Genomic DNA, 23,767 nt, shown 5'->3' on the forward strand with positions numbered 1-23,767 from the left:
TGATTGTGGACTTCAGGAAGGGTAAGACGAAGGAACACATACCAATCCACATAGAGGGATCAGAAGTGGAATGAGTGAGCGGCTTCAAGTTCCTGGGTGTCAAGATCTCTGAGGATCTAACCTCGTCCCAACATATCGATATAGTTATAAAAAAGGCAAGACAGCAGCTATACTTTATTACGAGTTTGAAGAGATTTGGCTTGTTAACAAATACACTCAAAGACTTCTATAGCTGTGCTGTGGAATGCATTCTGACAGGCTGCATCACTGTCTGGTGTGGAGGGGCTATTGCACGGGACTGAAAGAAGCTGCGGAAGGTTGTAAATCTAGTCATCTCCATCTTACCTACAAAGTCCTCTCCATGGATTGTCACCTTGTTGTGGTGGAGAAGCTTGTGTGGTCCTGTGATCCCAAGAGCAATGCTGTCTGGAGCTATGCTCCTGGTAGTGTCACCCGTGGCGGTAAGGTCGAGGGTGAGGTCCCTGACAAAGAACAATCCAACCAAGACCTCAGCGGTGGAACAGGGGATGAAGTTACTTCGAACTCAACGGCTGTGAAGACAGATGAAGGGTGCAACAAATCCATCAGCTCCAATCATCGTGGTTTCCATGCCATTGGAATCATTTGGTTGATCTGTGAAGTATCGTGTGCTTCTTGGAGTGCAACATCAGGTACACGTTAAACAAATACACGGACAGGAATCTTCACTCTATGGGCCACTTCTTCAGAATGGAGACCATCATCCTCGACCTCGAGGGATAGCCACGATGACGATGACCTACAAAGTACCAAGGGCATCTTCAAGGAGAGGGTCTCAGAAAGTCAGCTTCTGTTATTAAGGACCTCCGGCACCCAGGGCATGCCCTTTTCTCACTGTTAACATCAGGTAGAAGGTACAGAAGCCTGAAGGCACACACTCGGCGATTCAGGGACAGCTTCTTCCCCTCTGCTGTCCGATTCCTAAATGGACATTGAATCTTTGGACACTACCTCACTTTTTTTTAATATTCAGTATTTCTGATATTGCACATTTTTAAATCTATTCAATATACGTATACCATAATTGATTTACTTTATTTAAAAAAAAATTCTCTCTGCTAGATTATGTATTGCATTAAACTGCTGCTGCTAAGTTAACAAATTTCACGTCACATGCCGATGATAATATACCTGATTCTGAAGTTAGATTGTTGTAGAAAGGGTTGGGCACTTAGGTAGTGTGGACGGAATAGGTGCTTGCATAAGTCTCAGAGTGTGTATGTGTGTATGAGAGCCGTGTGTCTCAAGCTAGACATGTCCAGTGAAGAAATGACACTTTTTTTCTTCAGTGCTCTATCGTAGGGATTTTGTTATTCGTCTGTCAAGTGGTTCAGGTAGAACTCTAACAGGTCTGCCAGTCATCTGGACAAAATGGATTTGATTTTAGACATGTCACTGAAATTCATATGCCTTTGTTTGAAATGCGTTTTCTCCCTCCCTTTTCTATTCCCTCTCTATTGTGGCACTCCGACAACAGCAACCTATATAAGCAACACACATCAAAGTTGCTGGTGAACGCAGCAGGCCAGGCAGCATCTTTAGAAAGAGGTACAGTCGACGTTTCAGGCCGAGACCTATATAATACCTGCCATGGAGAATGTGTTTTGAATGGCGAACACACATCTATAATAAATGCACAATAGGAAGCATCATCAGTGTGCACATGGAAACTGACTACGCGCCTGTAAGCCTAATAGAAGAGAGAGGAAGAGGTTCCTTCTCTGGATTTTGGGAGCGGTAGTATGAATGGTAACCATTGTTAAAGATACTTGGGTTAAAACAAAGCCAAAGTCCCACCTATAATATTTCTTTTTGAGTGAACTGCTATTCAAGCTTCATTTGACCAAGTTCATGATTTTTTGAGAAGAACCCTAATTCAATGTTACTAATAAACACAACAATGTTTTAACACACCTAAAAATGATCCATTCTGATTTCAAGATGTTATATTGTTAACTAACTTTTAGTAGTAATTCATGGACACATTTAATATTTACTTACTGACCTAGAAAATTTGTATTTACAAGCTGACCTAGCCAACTGCTTGATACACAATTAAATGTGAAATAAGTAATTCAATATGTTCTGACCCTTTTTCCTTGGCTATGTTTCATTCAGGGCAAGACTTTGCCCAAATCTCACTTAAGCAATCTCAGTCAGCACTTCATTTTTGCTTGCACATAATTGTACCAAACCACTGAAATTCTTAATGGCTCAAGAATGAGCATCAATCATATACCGTAAGCAAGGCCACCCAAGGTAATAGAAGCCAAGGGCAGATGCTTAAAAGTTAGACTTGAAAGGCATCTTGAGATGAAATTGAGTTATAAATCACATGGATCTGAACAAGATGCGACTACAGTATGATTGAAACAAAAATATAAAAATTTTGAATTTGATTTAATTTGATAATGTGCAATTTAACAAGCAGAGGAGTTTTGCATAAGAAGGGTGAAGGGTGAAGTATGAGAAGGCAGCCAAGAGTGATTTTTTTCTCGTCTGGACGCAAGGACACAAATGAACTGATACAAGGATGTGATGTTTCAGAGATGAAATTCAATTTTTATCATTAAGGGAATATTAGATTAGATTAGATTAGATTATGAGGACACTCAGTCCTCGTTTATTGTCATTTAGAAATACATGCATTAAAAAATGATACAATGTTCCTCCGGTATGATATCACAGAAACACAAGACAGACCAAGACTAAAACTGACAAAAACCACATAATTATAACATATAGTTACACCAGTGCAAAGCAATACCATAATTTGATAAGAGCAGACCATGGGCATGGTAAAAAAAAAGTCTCAAAGTCCCGATAGCCCATCATCTCACGTAGACGGTTGAAGGGAGAAACTCTCTCTGCCATGAGCTTCCAGCGCTGCAAACTTGCCAATGCAGCATCCTGGGAGCACCCGACCACAGTCCAACTCTGAGTCCGTCCGAAAACTTCGAGCCTCTGACCAGCCCTCTGACACCAAGCACCAAGCACCATCTCTGCCGAGCGCTTCGACCCCGGCCTCGGCCGCCAAGCCACAGGCAAAGCCGAGGATTCAGGGCCTTCCCCTCCACAGATTCCGGATCACACAGTAGCAGTGGCAGTGAAGCAGGCATTTCAGAAGTTTCACCAGATGTTCCTCCGTGCTCTCATGTCTGCCTCCATCAAATCAGAATTGTGCACGTCTTCCTACTTGACAGATTACAGATATTCATCACCGGAGAGGCCGCACGTGCTGCATCGCGCCGCTATCTTCTCCTCCTACTCCTCCTATTGAATTGGAAGATTTGGCTGAAGTAAAATTCTGGGCAAGGGTGTGAAATGGTTACAATGTAGGACTTAAAAATTAGAAGGTGAAGTAACTATTTTAAGGCTTCCCAAATGTCAGCTGAAAATTGTTGCTTATTTGTTCTAGATGACAGACGAGCAATAATAAAATTGGGCATTCGGACTGAATCATCAATGTGTATCTTGAACTGACTACCTGTTCCTGGTAAAAGAGAGGAATGATGGTATGAAGAGAAAGCATTTTTAGAGGTGCTTTGCTTACAGATAAGACTAGAAAAATACAAGGACTGCATTGTGCTGGCATTGGAGAGGGTCCAAAGGTGGTTCACAAGGATGATGCCAAGAATGAAAGGGTTAACATTAGAAAAGTGTCTGATGACGCTGGGATGTATATACTGGATTTTAGAATAACCGGAGGGGATCTCATTGAAACGTATCAAATATGGAAAGGCCTACACAGAGTGGACATGGAGAGGATATTTCCAATAGTGGGGGAGACTAGGATCAGAGGGCACCTCAGAATACAAGGACATCACTTTAGCACAGAGAAGAGGAGAAATTTCTTTAGCCAGACAGTGGTGAATCTGTGAAATTCATTCACTGTGGAGACCAAGTCTCTGGGTATATTTAAAGTGGAGGTTGATAGGTTTTTGATTAGTAAGGACATCAACGGTTGCGGGGAGAATATAGGAGAATGGGGTTAAGAGGGATAATAAATCAGTGTTGATGGAATGGCGGAACAAACTTGATGGGTCAAATGACTGAATTTTGCTCCTATGTTTGAGGTTAATGAGGAGTAATTTTGCATGTCAGTCACATTCAAGGACTTGGGACATTAGAGCCATTTAGGTACAATTGTCAGCGAGAACGCCTGATTTGGAATATTTCAGATTGATAATTAAAGAAGAGATTACCACTAAAGAATTGAAATCGGCAAGCTGGTTGATTCATTCATTTACCATTGTAAGCTTGGGATGAAGCTGAAATGTCAGTAGACAAGGACATCAGAGAGGTCTCAGTCGGATGTGGTGATAGGCCAAATGACACCCTTACACAATTGTTACAACATACAGTAGAAGAACATTGATTCCATGCCAGTTCCAAAGACAGCAATCACATCAGTCAGATTCCCCTGTCATCCTGCAACTTCACTCGCTCACAACTTTCTCTTTCTTGTGATTCTTTTGTCACTTACCTTCACTGAATGCATTAGTAGCACATCATTGGGATGTGGGAGGAAACCAGAGCACATCTTGTTGTCAGGGGGAGAACCTGCAAACTTTATAGAGAAATGTCAGAATCAATGCTGGGTCACTGCAGCTGTGAGGCAGCAATGTTGACAGTTGCACCGTACCACTACAATGCATGTCTTTACAATTTTCAAGGGGCTTGTGCATGGGAGGCTGGTGGAAATTGCAGTTAGGAGCACGTTCAAAAATCTTTAATAAATTCTTTCATCATTTTAATGTTCTCCAGATTGCATGATGTGAGTAGGAGCTCAAAATAATTTCAAAGCAAATACATTCAAGCTCATGTTTATTGCCATTTAACCGTACACATATATACGGCTGAATGAAACATTATTCTTTGGCAGCCAATCTGCAAAGCACAGTACACGTAGTCATACACAGGACATATAGTTACGATCCAGCACATACAGTCACAAGATAATATTAGCACGTCCCAAAGTGGCATGGCCTGAAGATTGACAGGTTGATGTAAAGTGTGAAATGAATGTTTATGTGAACAGTATAATGTTACTTTAATTATTATAACAAAAACGAGCAGTATGTGAAGCAGCATCAATAAAATGTGAGAAGTGACCAGTGCAGGATGAATGTGTGTCCGTGAGTTAGAGAGGGGGATGATCAGCAGGGTATTTAGAGAGGGTACATATACGTGAATCTTAAATAATTTTATCCATGAATTTCCTTCTTCATCCATTGCCAACACTGCTGTGGTGTTAAGTGAGGTTTTGAGTCTAGTGCCCTTTCATATTAATGATACACTGTGTATGCAGAAATAGCCTTTCTGTGACCTACTGCTTTCTCTTGGTATAGAGTCAGAGATTTATGGAGCATAGCAGCATGGCATTTTGCCCACCACACCTACCTGTACTAATCTCATTTACCTGCTTTTGAACCATAACCTTCTATGCCCTGATCACTCAAGTGCTTACCTGCATACTTCATCCCACCAAATTCCCTCCTCTGACCTGAGCAGTGATGCACTTGGGTATGTATATGATAATAAACACAATGTTGACTTTGACTTTGAACTTGGCATTCTAGAATCCATCCACCTGTGAGGTGAGAATGTTCTTTCTGAGGTGTCCTTTAATAATCTTACCCACTACCCTAAACCTATGTCCTCTACTTTTACATACCTCTGTTATGGGGAAAAGTTTGCTACTATTTTCCCTATCCATGACCCTCGTAATTTTGTATGCCTCTATCAGATCCTCCCTCAGTCTTTTCTACTCCAATAGAAACTAACTCAACTTTTCCAGTCTCTCCCCATAACTGAAATCCTAAGTGACATCCTGGTGAATCTTCTTTGCACCTTCCCAAGTGCAATTATGACCTCCAAACGCAATGATGGGCAGAACTCTACACAATGTGCCAGCTTTATCCTAACCAATGTTTTACAGCATTGAATCACAACTTCCAAGCATATTTCAGTTCTCACACGATCCACCACTATTCTATTTGTCAGCCCAGAAATCCAATTTTGCCATCCCTGCTATTAACAGATCCTCTATCATTTTCAGGCACGGAACTCAGAATCGTAAATTGAGAAATTTAATGTTTCTTTCAAAGACCTACAAAGGTAACTATGTGGAGATAAATTGTGAATGCAGACAGCCACACTATACTGCACCAGTGAAGTATGATTTGAAAGCTGTCAGTACTGAACATCTGTCTTTCTTTACAGGCCATCATGGCCCAGCTGCCCCAAGAGGAAAAGGCAAAGATTGCTGAGCAAGTGGAGAGCTTCCACCAGGAGAAGAACAAGTTGGACGCCGAAGTGGCAAAGTGGGACGATAGCGGCAATGACATAATTGTGCTGGCAAAACAGATGTGTATGATAATGATGGAAATGACTGACTTTACCAGGTAAGAGAATGTAGACGATGTGTTAATTGCATTTGATGATATGACTATAACCACCACACACTAAACTGAGCAAATTGCTGTAATTTTGGGACAGGGAGCTCAAGAAACCTCTTCTTCCTGCTCAGTATTTTCATGCAAATACCAGCCAGTAACTAATATTTTTCTTTATCTGTCCATAGTATCTTTGTAATGTTGGAGCATAATCAGTATTTACTGCTCATTTCAAATTGTCCTTAAATTGGGAAGATTGTTTGGAGATTTCAGAATACATTTCATACTATGGCGATCGAGTTATTTTAGACTAGTGAAATTAATGGTGTGTTTTCAACTCCCACGGTCATTTGTAAGCCAAGTGTTTTGTACAAACATTTCATACTTTCAGAGTGAATTCCAGGTTTTTCAACTTAAATGGCAAATTTTTTTCAGGCTTCTGAATTGTTCTTTAAATTAGCCACCAGAAGTTTAAAAGCTGCTTTCAAGAAGTAAATAACATGAATGCATCCACTTTAAACAAAACTAAAAGGATGATACTTAACACAAACAAGAGAAAATCTGCAGATGCTGGAAATCCGAGCAACACACACAAAATGCTTGAGGAACTCAGCAAGCCGGGCAGCATCTAGGAAAAGAGTACAGTCGATGTTCTGGGCTGAAACCCTTCGGCAGGACTAGAGGAAAAACTGAGGAGTAGATTTAAAAGGTGAGGGGAGGGGAGAGAGAAGCACAAGATGTTACTTGTAAAAACACCATCCCCTTCTCTCCATTCTTCTGTCTCGGTGATATCTGCTCTCAGGTTGAGACTTCTCATTCTAGAACGAAGGAAAGGTCCTCCTTTTTCAAAGAAAGGGGCTTCCCTTCTTCTACCATCAACATTGCCCTCAACCACATCTCTTCCATTTCACGCACGTCTGCTCTTACCCTATCCTCCCACCACCCCACAAGGGATAGGGTTCCTCTTGTCCTCGACTACCACCCCACCAGCCTCTGTGTCCAGCACATAATTCTCTGAAACTTCCGCCATCTCCAACAGAATCCCACCACCAAGCACACCTTTCCCTCCCCCCCCCCACTTTCAGCTTTCCGCTGGAATCGCTCCCTACATGACTCCCTGCTCCATTCATCCCTCCCCACTGATCTCCCTTCTGGCACTTCTCCTTGCAAGTGGAACAAGTGCTTCAGCAGTCCCTACGCCTCCTCCCTCACTACCATTCAGGGCCCTAAATAGTCCTTCCAGGTGAGGCGACACTTTACCTGTGAGTCTGTTGGGGTCGTATACTGTGTTCAGTGCTCTTGGCCTCCTGTATATCGGTGAGACCCGACGCAGATTGGGAGACTGCTTCATCGAGCACCTACACTCCATCCACCAGAAAAAGCGAGATCTCCCAGTGTCCACCAATTTTAATTCCACTTCCCATTCCCATTCCGATATGTATATCCATGGCCTCCTCCACTTTTGTGATGAGGCCACACTTAGGTTGGAGGAACAATACCTTATATTCCATTTGGTTAGCCTCCAACCAGATAGCATGAACGTCAATTTCTCAAACTTCCAGTGATACCCCCCACTCACCCCCACCCCCTTCACCGTTTCCCATCCCCTTTTCCCTCTCTTACCTTATTTCCTTGCCAAGCCATCTCCTCCCTCTGGTGCTCCTCCCCCCTTTTCTTTCTTCCATGGCCGTCTGTTTCTTTCAGCAATCAACTTCCCAGCTCTTTATTTCATCCCTCTCCTCCTAGGTTTCACCTATCATCTTGTGGTTCTCTCTCCCCTCCCTCCACCTTTTAAATCTACTCCTCAGCTTGTTCTCCAGTCCCTCTGAAGGGTTTCAGCCCGAAACGTCGACTGTACTCTTTTCCTACATGCTGCCTGGCCTGCTGAGGATGATACAATTTTATAAAAACATCCCATTTCTTTGTCTAACCCACTGACTGGTACATAATGAAGCTGGGGGGGGGGGGGGGCGGGGTTGATACATTCTATTCCCAGAAGCAAAATTTACAACTTAGGCAGTTACGGAGCTAGACTCCTCACATTAACACGACCGATTGAGGATTGATCCTAAATTTAAGTATCTACCTGCTTTCCACTAGATTCATTTCTGGATACCATGGAGGTACAAACAGAAGGGAAGAGCAAATTTTCTGAAGCTGGAGAATTCAATATTGTGCCCAAAGGAAAATTGTTGTTCCTTGAAGCTTATATTGGGCCTTACTGTAACAATGCAGGAGGCTACAGACAAAAATAGCAGGTTATCAGAAGTTCAGGGTCACAAGTGCAGAGTAACTGCAGGAGTGATTCTTTACTTAATTTCACTTCTTTTTCCATTTGGGCACACAGAAAATTGTTCATTTACTCGCATGGCTGCCAGAAAAATAACAATGTTGCCGTCGCACAAACAAAGATAGTTTATATAGTTACAACTACAGATATCTCAAGAAGCGCAGGATCAAAAATCACAGGAATATACTGTATGGCCTTTTACACTACAATAGCAGGAGTCGTCAGATAAGCTAAATACCCACAAGGTGGATCAAGTAGATGGACAGATCATTCTTCTCTGTTGCGCGAGAGAACAGCTTGGATGGGATTGAGGTTCACAATAACAATATTGAAAATGTCTTTTAGCTGATGTGGTTGCTGTTTTCAGAAGTAGCCACGGGAGTTCATCTTAATTTAGATATGGTTACTCATAAAATCTGTGCTTTCCGAAATTAAATGTTAGCCCCCTTTCCATATTTGTTGCTTTTAAGAAAGGAATATTAAATGTTTAAAAGTAGATGAATGGGAAATTTTTACCACAATAATTCTGCATTTTCACTAATTGTTTCATGAAGAGATCAAACAGATTGACGCCACGTTCACTGATGAGACAAAGATACGTGAGGAAGGGATGTAGATAGGTTATGCAAGCAGGCAAACATTCAGCAGGTGGGGTATCAATATGGAGGAAAGTAAGATTATCACTTTGGATAACAAATGGAAAAGCGAAAAAAGATGTTCAAATGGACGAGTAAAAAATGCCATAGGACAGAGGTCTCTGGGTGCCCTTGAATGAAACTACAGCAGTAGGTCAGGAGGGTTGTAGAATGCAGGACACGGGACAGCTGATGCTGGAATCTAGAGCAAGAAACAACCTGCTGGGCAAAAAAAAACAATCTGAGGAATTTAGCAGGTCGAACAACATCTGTGAGAAGTAAGGAATTGCCATCAACGTCTCAGGATTTATGTGTAGAATATCAGCCTTTAGTACAAAGGGGATGTATGATTTAAGTAGAGAAGGTTTGCTATAACTGTAAACAGCATGGTGAGATTACATCTTGAATGCCATGTTTTGTTTGTTATCTTGACTGAAGAAAATACTTCACAGGATGCAGTTCAGAGAAATTTATGAGGTTGATTCCTGGATGAAGAGGTTAGCATAATGGTGAGCGGATTCGGCTGATACTCATTGATTTTCAGAAGAATGGGAAATGATTCGAAGGTAATTGACAGGATTGGTTTTGGTAGGATGTTTTCCTCCGAGAGGAAGCCAGCAATCAGAGTTTCAGAGTAAGCAAAACCCTATTTAAGGTAGAGAAGAGGAGGAATTTCTTCACAAAGATGGTTTGATGCAGTCCTAAAGGACAGAATGAGACAATTAGTCCACATAAATCATCAAGTGCTATTAAGACTAATTCCATCTCATTCTCCTTCTCCTACCTGTCAATTCCTCTCAGATTCTACTATTTACATGTGTAACGCTCAGCTATATCAGCTCGTATTTATCTAGGGGAAACCCCGTCCGCCGCCAGAGACTCCAAGCCACTTTGTCCTCCCCCAGGGAACCACCATCTGACTTATCCTCAACCTCGCCACCTCATCCGCCTTCACTACCCCTCGGCGCTGCAACCCAGTAAGCATTCTCTCCAGCCGAAAAAATGTATTCTGAGAGCTTTTCCCCTCTTCCCTGCCGCATGTGGTGAAACTCCGCTAAAAGCTCCCAGGAACGTCCCGACATTCCAAACGCTCCCTCCAAAGCTTCCAGATACTCCGCCAGGGAAGCCGAAGGCTGTTCAGCTTTCAGCTCCCGGACGACATCGGCCACCCCTCCCTGCAAACTTTCCACCAATCACTGGCTCTTTTCCTCATCCAAGCCTGGCCACGCCTCCAACAACTGGGTCGTATTTTTGATCCATGTGTCATAATCGTCCTCCCCTTCCGGGGTGGGCGTGGCTCCTGAGAAAATTCTCAGCTTTGGGTGGGGCCCCTCGGCCCTTCTCACCTGGGAGGTAATGGCGGCTGCTAACTCAGAGGTCTCACCTCTAGCGGGGGTTGGGGCCTGGCCAAGCCTTCCCATTCTGACCCTCCACCACTGGCTACTGGCACCTCCCCTGGGGTCTCATCTAGCTCCCCGAGGCCCCACAGCCCCCCCTTCCCCTGGACGCTGACTATCGCTGGTAGTTGAATGTCATGACGTCAGCACTCGTACGAACCAACGCCCAGCTGGATTCCACTTCTTTACCACACCTTCCAGCTATCAGTTCTACCTGGCCGATACCTTTGATCAATCTCAACCCTCGCACTGGTACTTCTGCCGGTGCGGAAATCCACCCCACTTAACACGCACGCATGATTCACCGGTACATCCTCTAACTCACACCAGCTTACAATCTTATCTCGATCCATCTCCGCACTACTTAACGTGGCGATTTATACAGCTTACCGAAAATTCAAACCCGGACGCTGCCCCCTCAAATGTAACACTCAGCTATATCGGCTTGTATTTATCTAGGGAAGACCCCGTCCGCCGCCCAACCGTGTCTCCGGGTTGCGTTGGTTACTATGCAATGCCACCTGGTACGACCTCAAACATCAACCATCAGACAGCACAGAATGTACACTTTACAGATTACACTTTATAATCTTACTGGGACTATGAGATTAATAGAGATACAATATGAAAGAAAAAAGAAAAAAACGCCAGATTTATCAAAGTTCAATTTCTTCGTGCACACATTTGGAGCTCAAATACCCGGGGTCTTCTCTCTTCACCCTGCGATCCACTCCGAGCCCCTCGACTCGCCACTCGGGACCACCCAAGGCGATCGAACAGAGCGCTTCCAGCACGCCCGTCTTACTCCCGGTCTCTTCTCCCAAGCCCGCCAAACACACCGGTTCCCAGCCATATGAGACAAATATCACCCCAAAAAAGAATAACATGGACACCCATTGGTTCATTCCCTCCTTATCATTAGTGATAGCCGAAATAAACTGCTAGCTGCTAGAAAAAGAATCACTGTCTCAGCAGTTAACATCACAGAGAAACCATTTTAATTATAACATAACAAAGAAGCCATTTTGATTAGCATATGCAGTAACATAAAAGAAGAAACCCCTTACACATGCACCAAGAGTAATATATTGTGGACAATTACCATGTCAATTCACATTTTTTGGATCTGGGAGGGACGCGGATACTGGAATGAAACCCACATGATCTCAGGGAAAATATCCAAACTGCACAGAAATCAGGACTGAATCCTTGTGGATGGAGAAGTAAGGCCACTGCCTGCACCACTGGGCCACTACTTCATCAGGGCTGATGGCTGCAAACCTTCACATTTTCTGCTCCAGAGTGATAGCAACAAGTACCCTATTGCACTTCAAGAACACATTGCACAGACAAAAGGGCTCCAGTTATTATCTTATCCTGTAATAGACATTCCCTTTGTTCCAGCCCTTGCCCATTCCATCTCCTCCACTACTCAAATTAACTTGATTTCTCACTTTATTTTTTAGTTCTGATGAAGGACCTTTAACCAGAACATTAACTGGTCCTCTTTCCACATTTGCAGAGTGATTGGCTGAGTTCTAGCATTTCTGCATTTGGTACAGTTCAAAATGACAACTAAATTGCCTAGATTCCCAAGATTGGTACCAAGAATCCTTGAAATCCACAGTATTAAAAAGGGCCACACTTGTTCAATTCACGTTTCAATCTGCCGGTTGCTCTATAACCCTCTCCCACCACTTATGAGAAGGCACGGCTTCTGGGGATAAAAATCTGTTCAAAATCACTCTTAAGCAGAAACACACGATTGTATCATCTTGCTTATGTTACACCTTTAATGGAACAATCTATTTAGTCCCTGCTCTTCCTAAAGCCATTTAAGTAATTTTCAAATATTTGTCTACTTCCATTTTAAAAAGCATACACAAATCATACTTCCTCCACTGTTTCTTCTAAACCATTTCATCACCTAGCAACACACTGCATAATTTTTTAAAATAATCTCTGAATCACTCTCTTCCAGAACAGTGAAGCATTTCAATAGAGGTAATATTAAGTCTTTGAAAAAAGAAAAGATTTGATTTTGTTCCGTGCTTTAGCATTTATGAAGAGCTTCACACTCAGTGAATTACTCAGAATTATATGAATGTACGACACTGTAGCATCTGATTTGGTTCAAGTTGTCCAGGATGATGTTTGTGCTCTGTATGAGCCTGCTTTCACCCTTCTTCCCCTGCTGTTAGAGTAACTCTACCATAGATAGAAGGGTCAAGAGCAAGAGGACAGAGATTTAATGTGATTACCAAAAGAACTAAAGGTAATATGCGAATGATCTATTTTTAACAGACCGAATGGCTCACATCTGAATGGTGCTGGAGACAGACTGATTTGTAGCTTTCAAAAAGAGAATGGTGTCAATACTTTAAATAAAATGATTATATACAAAGAACAGTACGGCACAGGAACAAGCCCTTCGGCCCTCAATGATGCGCCAAACCAAATAAATTAATAATCAAATGGTCAACTAAGTTAGTCCCTTATGCTTACAAAATGTCCATAGCCTTCCATTTTCCTCGCATTCATGTGCCTATCTGAAGGTCTCTTAAAAGTACTTAATGTATCTGCACTTATCATCACCCCAGGCCATACATTCCAAGCACACACCTTCTCTGTGTAAGAGAGAGAGTGGTGGGTGCCCCTCACATCTCCTTTGAGATTACTTTCTCTACCTTAAATGCATGCCCTTTGACTTTAGATATTTTGACCCTGGGAAAAAGATGCTGTCTGTTTACCCTATCATAATCTTATAAACCTTTTTCAGATTTCCTCTCAGCCCCTGCTGCTCCAGAGAAAACAACCCAAGTTTGTTTAACCTCTTGTTATAGCACATTCCCTCTAATCCAGGCAGCATCCTTTTCAAAGCCTCAACATCCTTTCCACAGTAGGGCAACCAGAACTGTATGCAATACTCCAGATGCGGCCTAACTAGAGTTTTATGAAGCTGCAACATAACCTCCTGACTTTAGAGCTCAATACCTTGACTATTAAAGGCAAGAATGCCATATGCCTTCTTAACCACCCTATCAACCTGTGTAGCCACTTTCAGAGAGCTGTGAACTTGGATCCCAAGGTCTCTCTTCAAATTCCTACAAAAAAGGCAAGGTCTTTAACAGAACTGCCTTTTTGAAGGAATTTGTGTGAGGTGAGGAATGTAACTAGCTGAATTGGTCTTGCAAGAAGCTTTAGAATATTCAGTAGAACATGGACCATTACAGCACAGTACAGACCCCTTCAGCCCACAATATTCTGTGGACCCCTTAACCTGTTCTACTCTTTTCAAATAAGGACTGTACTCTGCCAGAATAGCAACAGGGAGGCATCTTATCTCAGGATGAAGTAAGAGCTAGCCGTAGTGGATCTGAAACATTGAGTCATTTATAACCTTCATGCTGAATTGTCACACAGCAAAGACCATCAATGTCAAGAATAATATCTTCCTTGACATTAGCATTGTCATTACCTATTGCACCATTAATATCTTGCTGACTGACAGTGACCAGGAAGTGGCTCAGACCAGGAACTGAATTAATACTTTACTTTATGAAGTCTTGCCACCATGTTCAAGACAAATCAACAAAAGCAGATCCCCTATTACCCAACCTGACCTTCACTACAGTCCACCACTGCTGAAATAACTGCACTGTGCCACCATGAACAAAATGGATGCCTGCAACAGAATACAAAAGAAACCCTGTATTCCTAGCACGGAGTTCATTGTCTTCCTCTCTGTAGTGATCATTCCAGCATCCTTTTGCAGTTCAAATCATGACAACCATAAATAAACAAATTGACTTGCTCAGTAAGCATTTGGTGCATTCAGTTAATATCATACTGTTGTGACCATTCACATTTATGGATTCACTTAGTGCCTGATTTATTCTATGGTCAAATGGTTCAATTTTATATCAGAGAATGTATATAGTGTACAACCTGAAATTCTTACTCTCTGCAGATAAAATCAATAAAAAAACAAAGAATAAATGACAGAAAATGTTAGAACCGCAAAGCTTCATCCCTCTCCCACACACAAGCAGCAGTAAAAGCATCCATCCCCCACCCACAAGCGATAGCAAAGCTCCCAAAGAGAGCATGATCCAGAGTAAATCAAGAACTACTGTCCATTCCAACACTTCAACGTCTCAGACATATTCTCTCACATTAATGAGGAAGAGAGATATCGCTCCTGCAATAGTGAGAGCGGACACCAACAGCTAGCTGTTTTGATGTTACAGTCTTCTGTGTCGCTTATCCGAGCCCCCGAATCAAGGACCAACAAACTCTCACTCACCATCAAGAGAGAGACAGAGAGCAAGAGAGAGTGCAGGAGCCTTCTGACAACAGTGCATACCACCTTCTATCTCAATGTTTCAATCTCCCATGACGACATCAGTGAGGAACTGGGTTGCCCAAGGACCGCACCCCGAAGGCGCACGTCTTCCAGGCCGCACCTGGAGATATCAAAACATCAGACTACATGATGAGTCCAAGAATGGGAACCCACCACCCGTGGAGAACCATTGTTTGAGCTGCAGCTGTAGATTGCAGACTCCAACAGGCCCCCAGCCACTTTGAAAAGAAAAGAAAGAAATGAAAAAAAAAAGAAGAATCTGTTTGGCGGACTGTTTGCGTATTTTTGTACTTCTGCGTAATGCATACCTTGTGGCTGCAGCCATGCTGCAGGAGTTGTGGCTCCCTTGGAGTGGAGGAAGTAATAGATTGAAATGTCCTAACTTCAGAGTATGTGTCATTGCCAAGAGAGGCTGCAGATTAGGTATTACCAAAATGGCAGTGCTAGGAACATGAATGCAACATCCTGAAAGATGACAGATAATACAAAACCCCTCAGAGTTTGCATAGTCCACCTGCAAGATAGAACATGTTTACTCCCACTTGATTATAGTCATGGAGTTGGCATTGTGATTGCTGCCTCCTAAGCATGTAGTGAAATCAGGAACTAGAGTGGCATAAACTATTTCAGAATCCCCACGCAGATTCATTTTATGGCTGATGAATTCCTAGGTCAATATTTCCAGTCTTAAGTGCTTATTTATGTTACTGTGACAGAATGTGTTGTGTTATTATTTCCGCAGTACCATGCAATAAGTACAGGCTTAAGTACTAATTAGAATGGTTAGAAATTGATATGATACAGATTTAAATTGTGGCTCAAGAATTTATAATATTCATTGCTTAAAAATCACCTAATAAAGTATTCAGTTTATTTTTTTTCTAAATCACCATAAACCTTAGCAGTTAATAGCTAATGTTGCAAAATTATTCAATGTAATTGCTCAGTTAGATGTTAGTATAGCACAGTCTGTACATATGTTTTCTTTCTCAGCAATTTAATTCCTCATCTGTAGAAGAAACTGATCCCGAGGCTGAAATATTGGAAGTTTCCAATAACTTGATGTGGATACATAGTTCCCCTTGGCTATGGAGGGGTCACATGGGGTTTCAGAGTGACCCTGGCTATTTGGCACTGAACAAGTCCATTAGTGACTGTCTACTCTGGCAACTAAAACATTGGAAAGGTCTGAGTTGCAGAAAATATTATTTTTACTACAGAATGATGCATCATTGAAGGAACCATTCATCTCAATTTAAAGTTCTTCTGGAAGAGCAATCCAATTAATACATTCTCTTGCCCTCATTACAAAAATCTACACTGGCTGCACAAAGAGCGGATAGCTTTGCAATCGAGGTACTTTAGATTCCAAATCAGAATTAGATTTATTATCTCTGACATATGTTGTGAAATTTGTTGTTTTGCGGCAGCGGTGCCATGTAATACATAAATATGCTATAGATTGTAATAAGACATATACTGTATATATAAAAACTAAGTAGTGCAAAAAGAGAGCAAATAAAATGTGAGGTAGTGTTCATGTGTTTATTTTCTGTTCCGAAATATGATGGTGAAGGGGAAGATGCTGGTCCTAAAACATTGAGTGGGTGGCTTCAGGCTCCTGTAGCTTCTTCCTGATGGTAATAATGAGAAAAAGGCCTCACCCAGATTGTGCTCAGTTTATCTGCTATCCCAACCAGGTTGACTGTCCACTGTAAGAAGGTAAGAAATAGAAGCAGGAAGAAACAACTGGGCCCTTCATAAAAGCTTCACCATTCAACAAGTTCATTATATCAACTACTTTCTGGTATTGATCTCACATTCCTTGACTCCTTTATATCTAAGAATCAGAACTCTTGTCTTGATAGGCTGAATGACTGAGCCTCCCCAGACCGCTGGATAGAAAATGTTAGGGATTCACTTCCTGGTATATGGCAAAATGTCTTGTTTAACTATCCTAAATAACCAGTCACTTTTTTGAGATTGTGACTCTATTTCTAGACAATGCAATCAAGGAAAATGTCATCCCCAAATCTACTCAACCTATCTCTTAATGAACTTAGTTCATTTCAATGAAATTGTCCTTATTCCTTCTCGTCTGATGGGAGTATGGGGACAGTCTGCTTAATCTCACCTCTCGTAACAGCCAAAGTAGACAAATCAATCAGTGCATTATTAGTCAGAAAAAAAATTAACAACTTTGGGAAGCAATATAATAGAATATAAAATGACTGGAATATAAAAGCAAGGATGCAATGTTGAGGCTTTATAAAGCACTGGTGAGGCCTCACTTGAAGTATTGTGAGCAGGTTTGGGCCCCTTATCCGGGAAAGGATGTCTCTGAGCATGTACTCACTAAAGTTCAGAAGAATGTTGTGGGGGGGGGCGGATCTCATTGAAACCTATCGAATGTTGAAAGGCCTTGACATAATGGATGTGGAGGGCATGTTTCCTATAGTGGGAGGATCTTGGACCAGAGGGCACAGCCACAGAATAGAGGGCCTACCATTTAGAACGCAGAAGAGGAGGAATTTCCTTAGCCAGAGGTGAACCTGTGTAATTTGTTGCCACAGGCAGCCGTGGAGGCCAAGTCTTTTATGTATACTAAGGCAGAGGTTGATAGATACTTGATTAGTCAGGGCATGAAGGGATATAGGGGAAGGCAGAAGATTGGGGATGAGAAGGGAAAATGGATCAGCTATGACAAAATGGTGGAGCAGACTTGATGGGCCAAATGGCCTAATTCTGCTCCTATATCTTATGGTCTTATTATTGGTCAGAAAAAAAATGACCAACTTTGGGAGACAATTATGTTCATCACAGTTACTGATGGTCCAAAGAGAACAAGGGCAGGTCTTTATTATTGCTTCCTGATGTTATACTACTTTAAAGAAGCCAATAAATAGGTAATTCTTCCTGAAGTTTGAAAGAATGTGGAGGAAACAAAATATTTGGTGTTTCCCCATATGACAAACTCCTTTTTGAATTTTAAATTGCCTCATGTAAATCTGATTAAGTAATTACAAAAGTACCAAAACTCATCCTATTGCTGACACACTGATCATCAAATGCTGGGCGTTAATCTGTCATAACAGCTTTTGAAGCATTTCTATTAGCAAGCAGTGTCTAGCAAAAGGGAAAGCAACATAACTGTAGTTTTGTTAAGCTGCCACAATTCCAGTGGTTTAGTTAAGGGTTTTAATTAGACCATCAATGGCACTTGGTGTTGCCATCAAATTGTATGAAGGGGCGGCGAGAAATTCAGTATTTTGGGAATTTACGTCTAAAATAGCAACCATTGCCTTAGTTTAGTTATTTTCCAAGCCTTTTTATGAACACTTGGTATTTCATTGAACTTCCAAAGTGGCTGTCAAACCTGATGTGGCTGATTTTCACAGTGGGATGTTATATTTTGCAGGAAGCACTATAACAGCAGGATGTAAGAAATGTTACCATGAGAAAAAGCTAATTCAAGTTCATTCATCCTTTTTTTCCTCACATTTACCATCTGACTGCGTTTCATTTTTGCCTCTGCTTTCATACAGTATATCACTCGGAACGAAGAAAATCTTCCTCATATCTGCACGTTTTGCCCTGCTTGATTTTTGATTACTCGAAGTGCGGTTTGCTATTCTGGTAGATGTTACATTTCTCAGGGAGCAATTGGAACAAAAGATGAGAATACCTATGGTGCCATCTGTATATTCCTTATCAACCTATACGGATCAAACTCAAATACAAAAGCACCATGAGTTACAAATAACACTAGACAACAAATATGTTGTTTCCTGAACTTTTTTGAGTGTATTTTATGTATTTTAGGCTGCTGATCATGCCACTCACCATGAAATTTCTCTATCATGCACCATTTTTTAAAAATTGCCTATATTTGTTATTTCAGTTCATTATTCAAGCCAATTAAAATGTTGCCCACAATGTAAGCTGAAAAGTTTCTTGTCTCATCCAGACATGCCTGGGCGTGTTTAAGCAGGACCGATGCTGCATGACAGGACAGGTTTTAGAAAAACAAGATATAGAGTCTAGAGGAGGCAGATGAACTGGGGTTGGAAAACGACACTGATACTGATACAGATTTTGAACCCTTTGTCTATTGAGCCTCATCTGATAACTCAATCTGAGTTAAATGACCTGGTCAGAGACTTGGGTTGTCAAAGGCAAAAGCAGAATTCCTGGGTTCAAGACTGCAAGGATGGAATCTGTTGTCACGAGACACAAAAATGCCCATAAAGGATTTAGATATTTGAGACAGATATTTCCCAAAATAACTAGTGCCAAGATTAAGGAAGGCATTTTTGTTGGTCCACAAACCTAACAGGTCGGCAATGACAGGCAATTCGAAGAACTTCTAGTGAGACTGGAAAAAAGGATGTTGAAAATTTTCTTGGATACTACGGAGCACTAAGCCAATGCTCAAGCATACAAGACCATGAAGTGCAACAAGTCACTAAGGATTCATTTTCTGCATTCCCATTTGACTGCTTCCCTGCAAACCATGGCACTGTCAGTGATGAGCATGGTGAAAGATTTCACCAGGACATTGCAGTGATGGAGAAGCGGTATTGGGGAAACTGGCATCCATCAATGCTGAATTGCAAACTATTGTAAAGTGTCAGCACCATTATGCAATTAAATACATTATATTCAATAAAAGTTAATTTCTTGTTTCTCCAAATTCCTATGTGATACAAGTAATCTGAAATTATATTTTTGTTCAGTTTCAAGCAGTCTATCATAAAGAAAATAAATTTCTGAGGAAGCAACAGTTTTGAAAAAAATTGTTGTCCAGTGTAACCAGACTTACTGAAATCTGATTTCACACAAGTTCTTACATTAAAAGCATTTTCCAGCTTCATGGTATTCATTAATGATTGGATACAGTGCGTATTTCTTTTGTTTCATTATGGGTTAATCATTCAATGAAATGAAATGTATATTATTTGGGCAGCTATAGCAATCAGATGTTACTCACTTAAGGAGAAACTGGCTAACAGAAATCTCTCAGGAACAAAATCCTTACATAATTACTGGATTGCTTGCAATTGGTCACTCATCATGGTGCACAGTGGGTACATTGAGTAACATAAACAAAATTCATTTTATTTGTTTTTATTTTATTTTATTCAATGATACAGCGTGAAGTAAGCCTTCTGGCCCTTTGAGGCATACTGCCCCAGCCAGCCCACAACCCTGATTAACCTTGACCTAGTCACAGGACAATTTGCAATGACTAGTTAACCTACCCAGTACATCTTTGGACTGTGGGAGGAAACAATAACGTGCGGGGAGATGTACAGAGACTCCTTACAGAACGAAGCCAGATGTGAACCCTGAACTCCGAACTCTGGAACGTCTCAGATTGCAATAGCATTGCACGACTACAATGCTACCGTGTCACACGGAATTTTCTGGATTTCCTCACCCAGGCCACGCCTATTTCTTGACGCATCTGCTCTTGAAGTTCACGCTGACTGTTGACGGGGGCGGGAGGGGGAGAGGTGGTGGAGGAGGTTCTGCATAATAAACCCACTCGGGTAACCATGCCCTTATATCTAGATGCTTCCCAAATGGCCTCATTAGATAATCCCTCAGGTTTATCCATTCCAAGCACTGTTTTTATTTTGTTTTTTTATCAAAAAGACAACATCCCTTCCACTCTTGTTCACCTGACTTGCCTGAAGTATTGGTTTCCTAGAACATTGAGCTGCCAATCCTGGTCTTCTCTCAGCCACTTTTCTGTTATCCCATTCCTTAGAGCAGGGGTTCCCAAACTTTTTTCTTATGCCATGGACCCCTACTATTAACCGAGGAGTCTGAGTACCACAGGTTGGAAATCCCTGCCCTGGAGGCAACTCATACACTCAGTCCGTCTTTCTTACCTGTTAGGCTACGTACGTGTATTGAAAGAGATGCAATTTAAACAAGATTTACGTCTAGTGCAGGCTGAGGGATGGGATGGGTTCATCTGTCACCAGAAACTATATTGTTAAATTACTTTGGATTCATTTGTTTGTGTTCCATGGACAAAAATGCTCGTAGTTCGTAACATAATGAACAATTTTTATACATCTTGATTGCTGACATAAGAAGTGGAAAATTCTGGCAAGTATGAAATTAAGGCTGCATACGAAATGTGTATTTTGAACTTTACCCTGTATTTGGCCTGCCAGTATTGGTGCTGCACCATTATTATCTGCCTGTCCCGTGTCAGCACTGGCAGACCCTTTAGGGGAGAGGTGGAATTAAAAGCAAGGCTTAAGATTTCCAGCACCTGTCATTTAGTAATTTCCCTTTTATTCTGTCTTTATTCAGATTTCAATTATGCTAAGCTCATCTAAATTAACCCACAATTAACTTGCTCTAGTTGTGTAAAAATATTGGCCTCTTATTCTGAAAAGCACTTGCCATTTGTCACTAAGTTGCTGCTGGCAAAGAGAGGATTGGAGCAATTTTTTACAACCATGCAGTGACTTTCCTCTCATTAAAATAGTTATCTGCATAATTATAACTGCATAAGAAAGTAATTTAGGAATAAAAACAAGCTATTAGGCCCAGCATGTCCATTCAATGCCAGGGGGCAATCCACAGTTGTCGATGTTTGTCCTATAAACCCCCTAAGCCTCAGCATCTTATACCATTGTATGAAATAGATGCAAAAGGAAACTATTCAGCAACCACCCCCCCCCCCCACCCCATGGCTGTCTGGGTATCCAATAACATCATACTTGATCTATTTTCTAAGGGTCAATATTCCTATCCAAAATATCGAATAATGTCCTGTCTTGAATATGTTAAGTGACTGACTTCGAGTTGGTTAAGAATTGCAAAGATTCAGCATACTTTAAGTGAAGTAAAGTCTTTCCATCTCAGTGCAGAATGACTTATCCCCTCATCTGAGACTGTGGCTCTGAGTTTAAGACAAGCCATTCAGCAGAAGGATCACCCCTGAATGTACTCCCTTCGGCCTGGTGAGAGTATTTCATTGAGAACATTTCTCATTTGTTTAAACTCTGAAGAATATTAAACTCAAATCCTTTCTCGAAAAAAGAGCTAACATATTGAAAAAGGATCTAGTGCTTTCCTGGCATATTTGATGAATAACGATGGGGGTATTAATGTCATCGGACTAGAAATTCCTGATGAAGCTGGCAGAGTTTGTCATCGAAATGCCGGTTAAAATCAATACCTGTACCCGGCTGGAAGCCCAAGAGTAGAAACTCTTATAATATCCAACATATTATTTGCCTTGCCAACTTCTTGCTATACCTATCCATTTACTTTCAGTGATTCATGTACTAGAGTACTTGCTGTTCTCCAGAAACATAGTTGTACTAAATGTTAATATGTAGCAGCATTTAAGACATATGTATATATGTTTTACTGCACATATAGGCAATTTCAGTGAAACTTTTAAAAAGGTTGGATACATCTCAGATTCTTTATTTTACAAATTCTACAAAGAACGTTCTCAAACGTTAAAAACCGACTGTGTGCATCAAGTTTACATTGGCAATGATGATTTGGATGAGAATAGACAAGGCATTGCTACTAAGTTTGTAGATACCATCAAGAACGGTCAAGAATTGCCGTGGGATCTTTATCATCCATGTAAGTGTGCAGATGAATGAAAAATGGAGTTTAATTCAGTTTTAATTCAGAAAGGTGGCGTCCCATCACCCATCACGCAGGACATGCCCCCTACTCATTGTTACCATCAGGAAGGAGGTACAGAAGTCTGAAGGCACTCAGTGATTCCGGAACAACTTCTTCCCTTCTGCCATCCAATTTCTAAATGGACATTGAACCTATGAACACTACCTCACTTTTTAAAAATTGTTTGTTTTTGCACCATTTTTAATCTAATTATGTAATATATATATATTTATAATTGAATTACTTATTAATTTTTTTCTATATTATCATATATTGCGTTGTGCTGCTGCCACTGAGTTAACAAATTTCACGCTGGTGATGTTAAACCTGATCTTGATTCTGATTAATTCAGATAAGTGATACATTTGGAAGGTCCAATCAAAGTAGGATTTTCACAGTAAACAATAGAGCTCAGGAGTGCTGTGGAACAGAGGGACTTTGGAATGAAGGTCCAAGTTCACCACCAAGATAGGACTGATAAGCCTTTTAAAGGGTGGTGGAGTATGCTTCATGATTAATTCCTTGTGGTGTACAAATGTGGTGGTGCTGTCACCAAAGACAATACAAATACCAACGTCAGGATGCTGTTTATTGACTATTGCTCAACGTTTAATACCATCATTCCTAAAGTTCTGATTGAAAAGCTACAGAACGTAGGCCTCTATACCTCCCTCCGCAACTGGATCCTTGACTTCATAACCAGAAGACACAATCTGTGTGGATCGGTAATAGTATCTCCTCACTGACGATCAACACTGGTGCATCTCAGGGATGTGTGTTTAGCCTACTGCTCCACTCTCTCTACACCCATGACTCTGTGGATAAGCATAGCTCAAATACCATCTATAAACTTACTAATAATACAACTATTGTTGGCAGAGTCTCAGATGGTGACAAATAGACATACAGGAGCGAGATATACCAGCTAGTTGAGTGGTGTCACAGCAACAATATTGCAGTTAACGTCAATA

General features: G+C 41.3%; 1 protein-coding gene across 4 annotated transcripts in view; it reads left to right on the forward strand.

Annotated features, from left to right (window-relative positions):
* Positions 1–23,767, forward strand: part of ctnna2 (catenin (cadherin-associated protein), alpha 2) — a 1,317,235-nt gene that overhangs the window by 1,130,325 nt on the left and 163,143 nt on the right. For all 4 annotated transcript variants that reach the window (XM_063047106.1, XM_063047107.1, XM_063047108.1 and 1 more), the window contains one exon: positions 6,265–6,446. In XM_063047106.1, coding sequence (XP_062903176.1) covers positions 6,265–6,446 — 182 coding nt within the window. The remainder of the gene's footprint in view (positions 1–6,264; positions 6,447–23,767) is intronic.

Source organism: Mobula hypostoma, chromosome 4 (assembly GCF_963921235.1).
Source record: "Mobula hypostoma chromosome 4, sMobHyp1.1, whole genome shotgun sequence".
In the NCBI taxonomy this organism is placed as follows: domain Eukaryota; kingdom Metazoa; phylum Chordata; class Chondrichthyes; order Myliobatiformes; family Myliobatidae; genus Mobula; species Mobula hypostoma.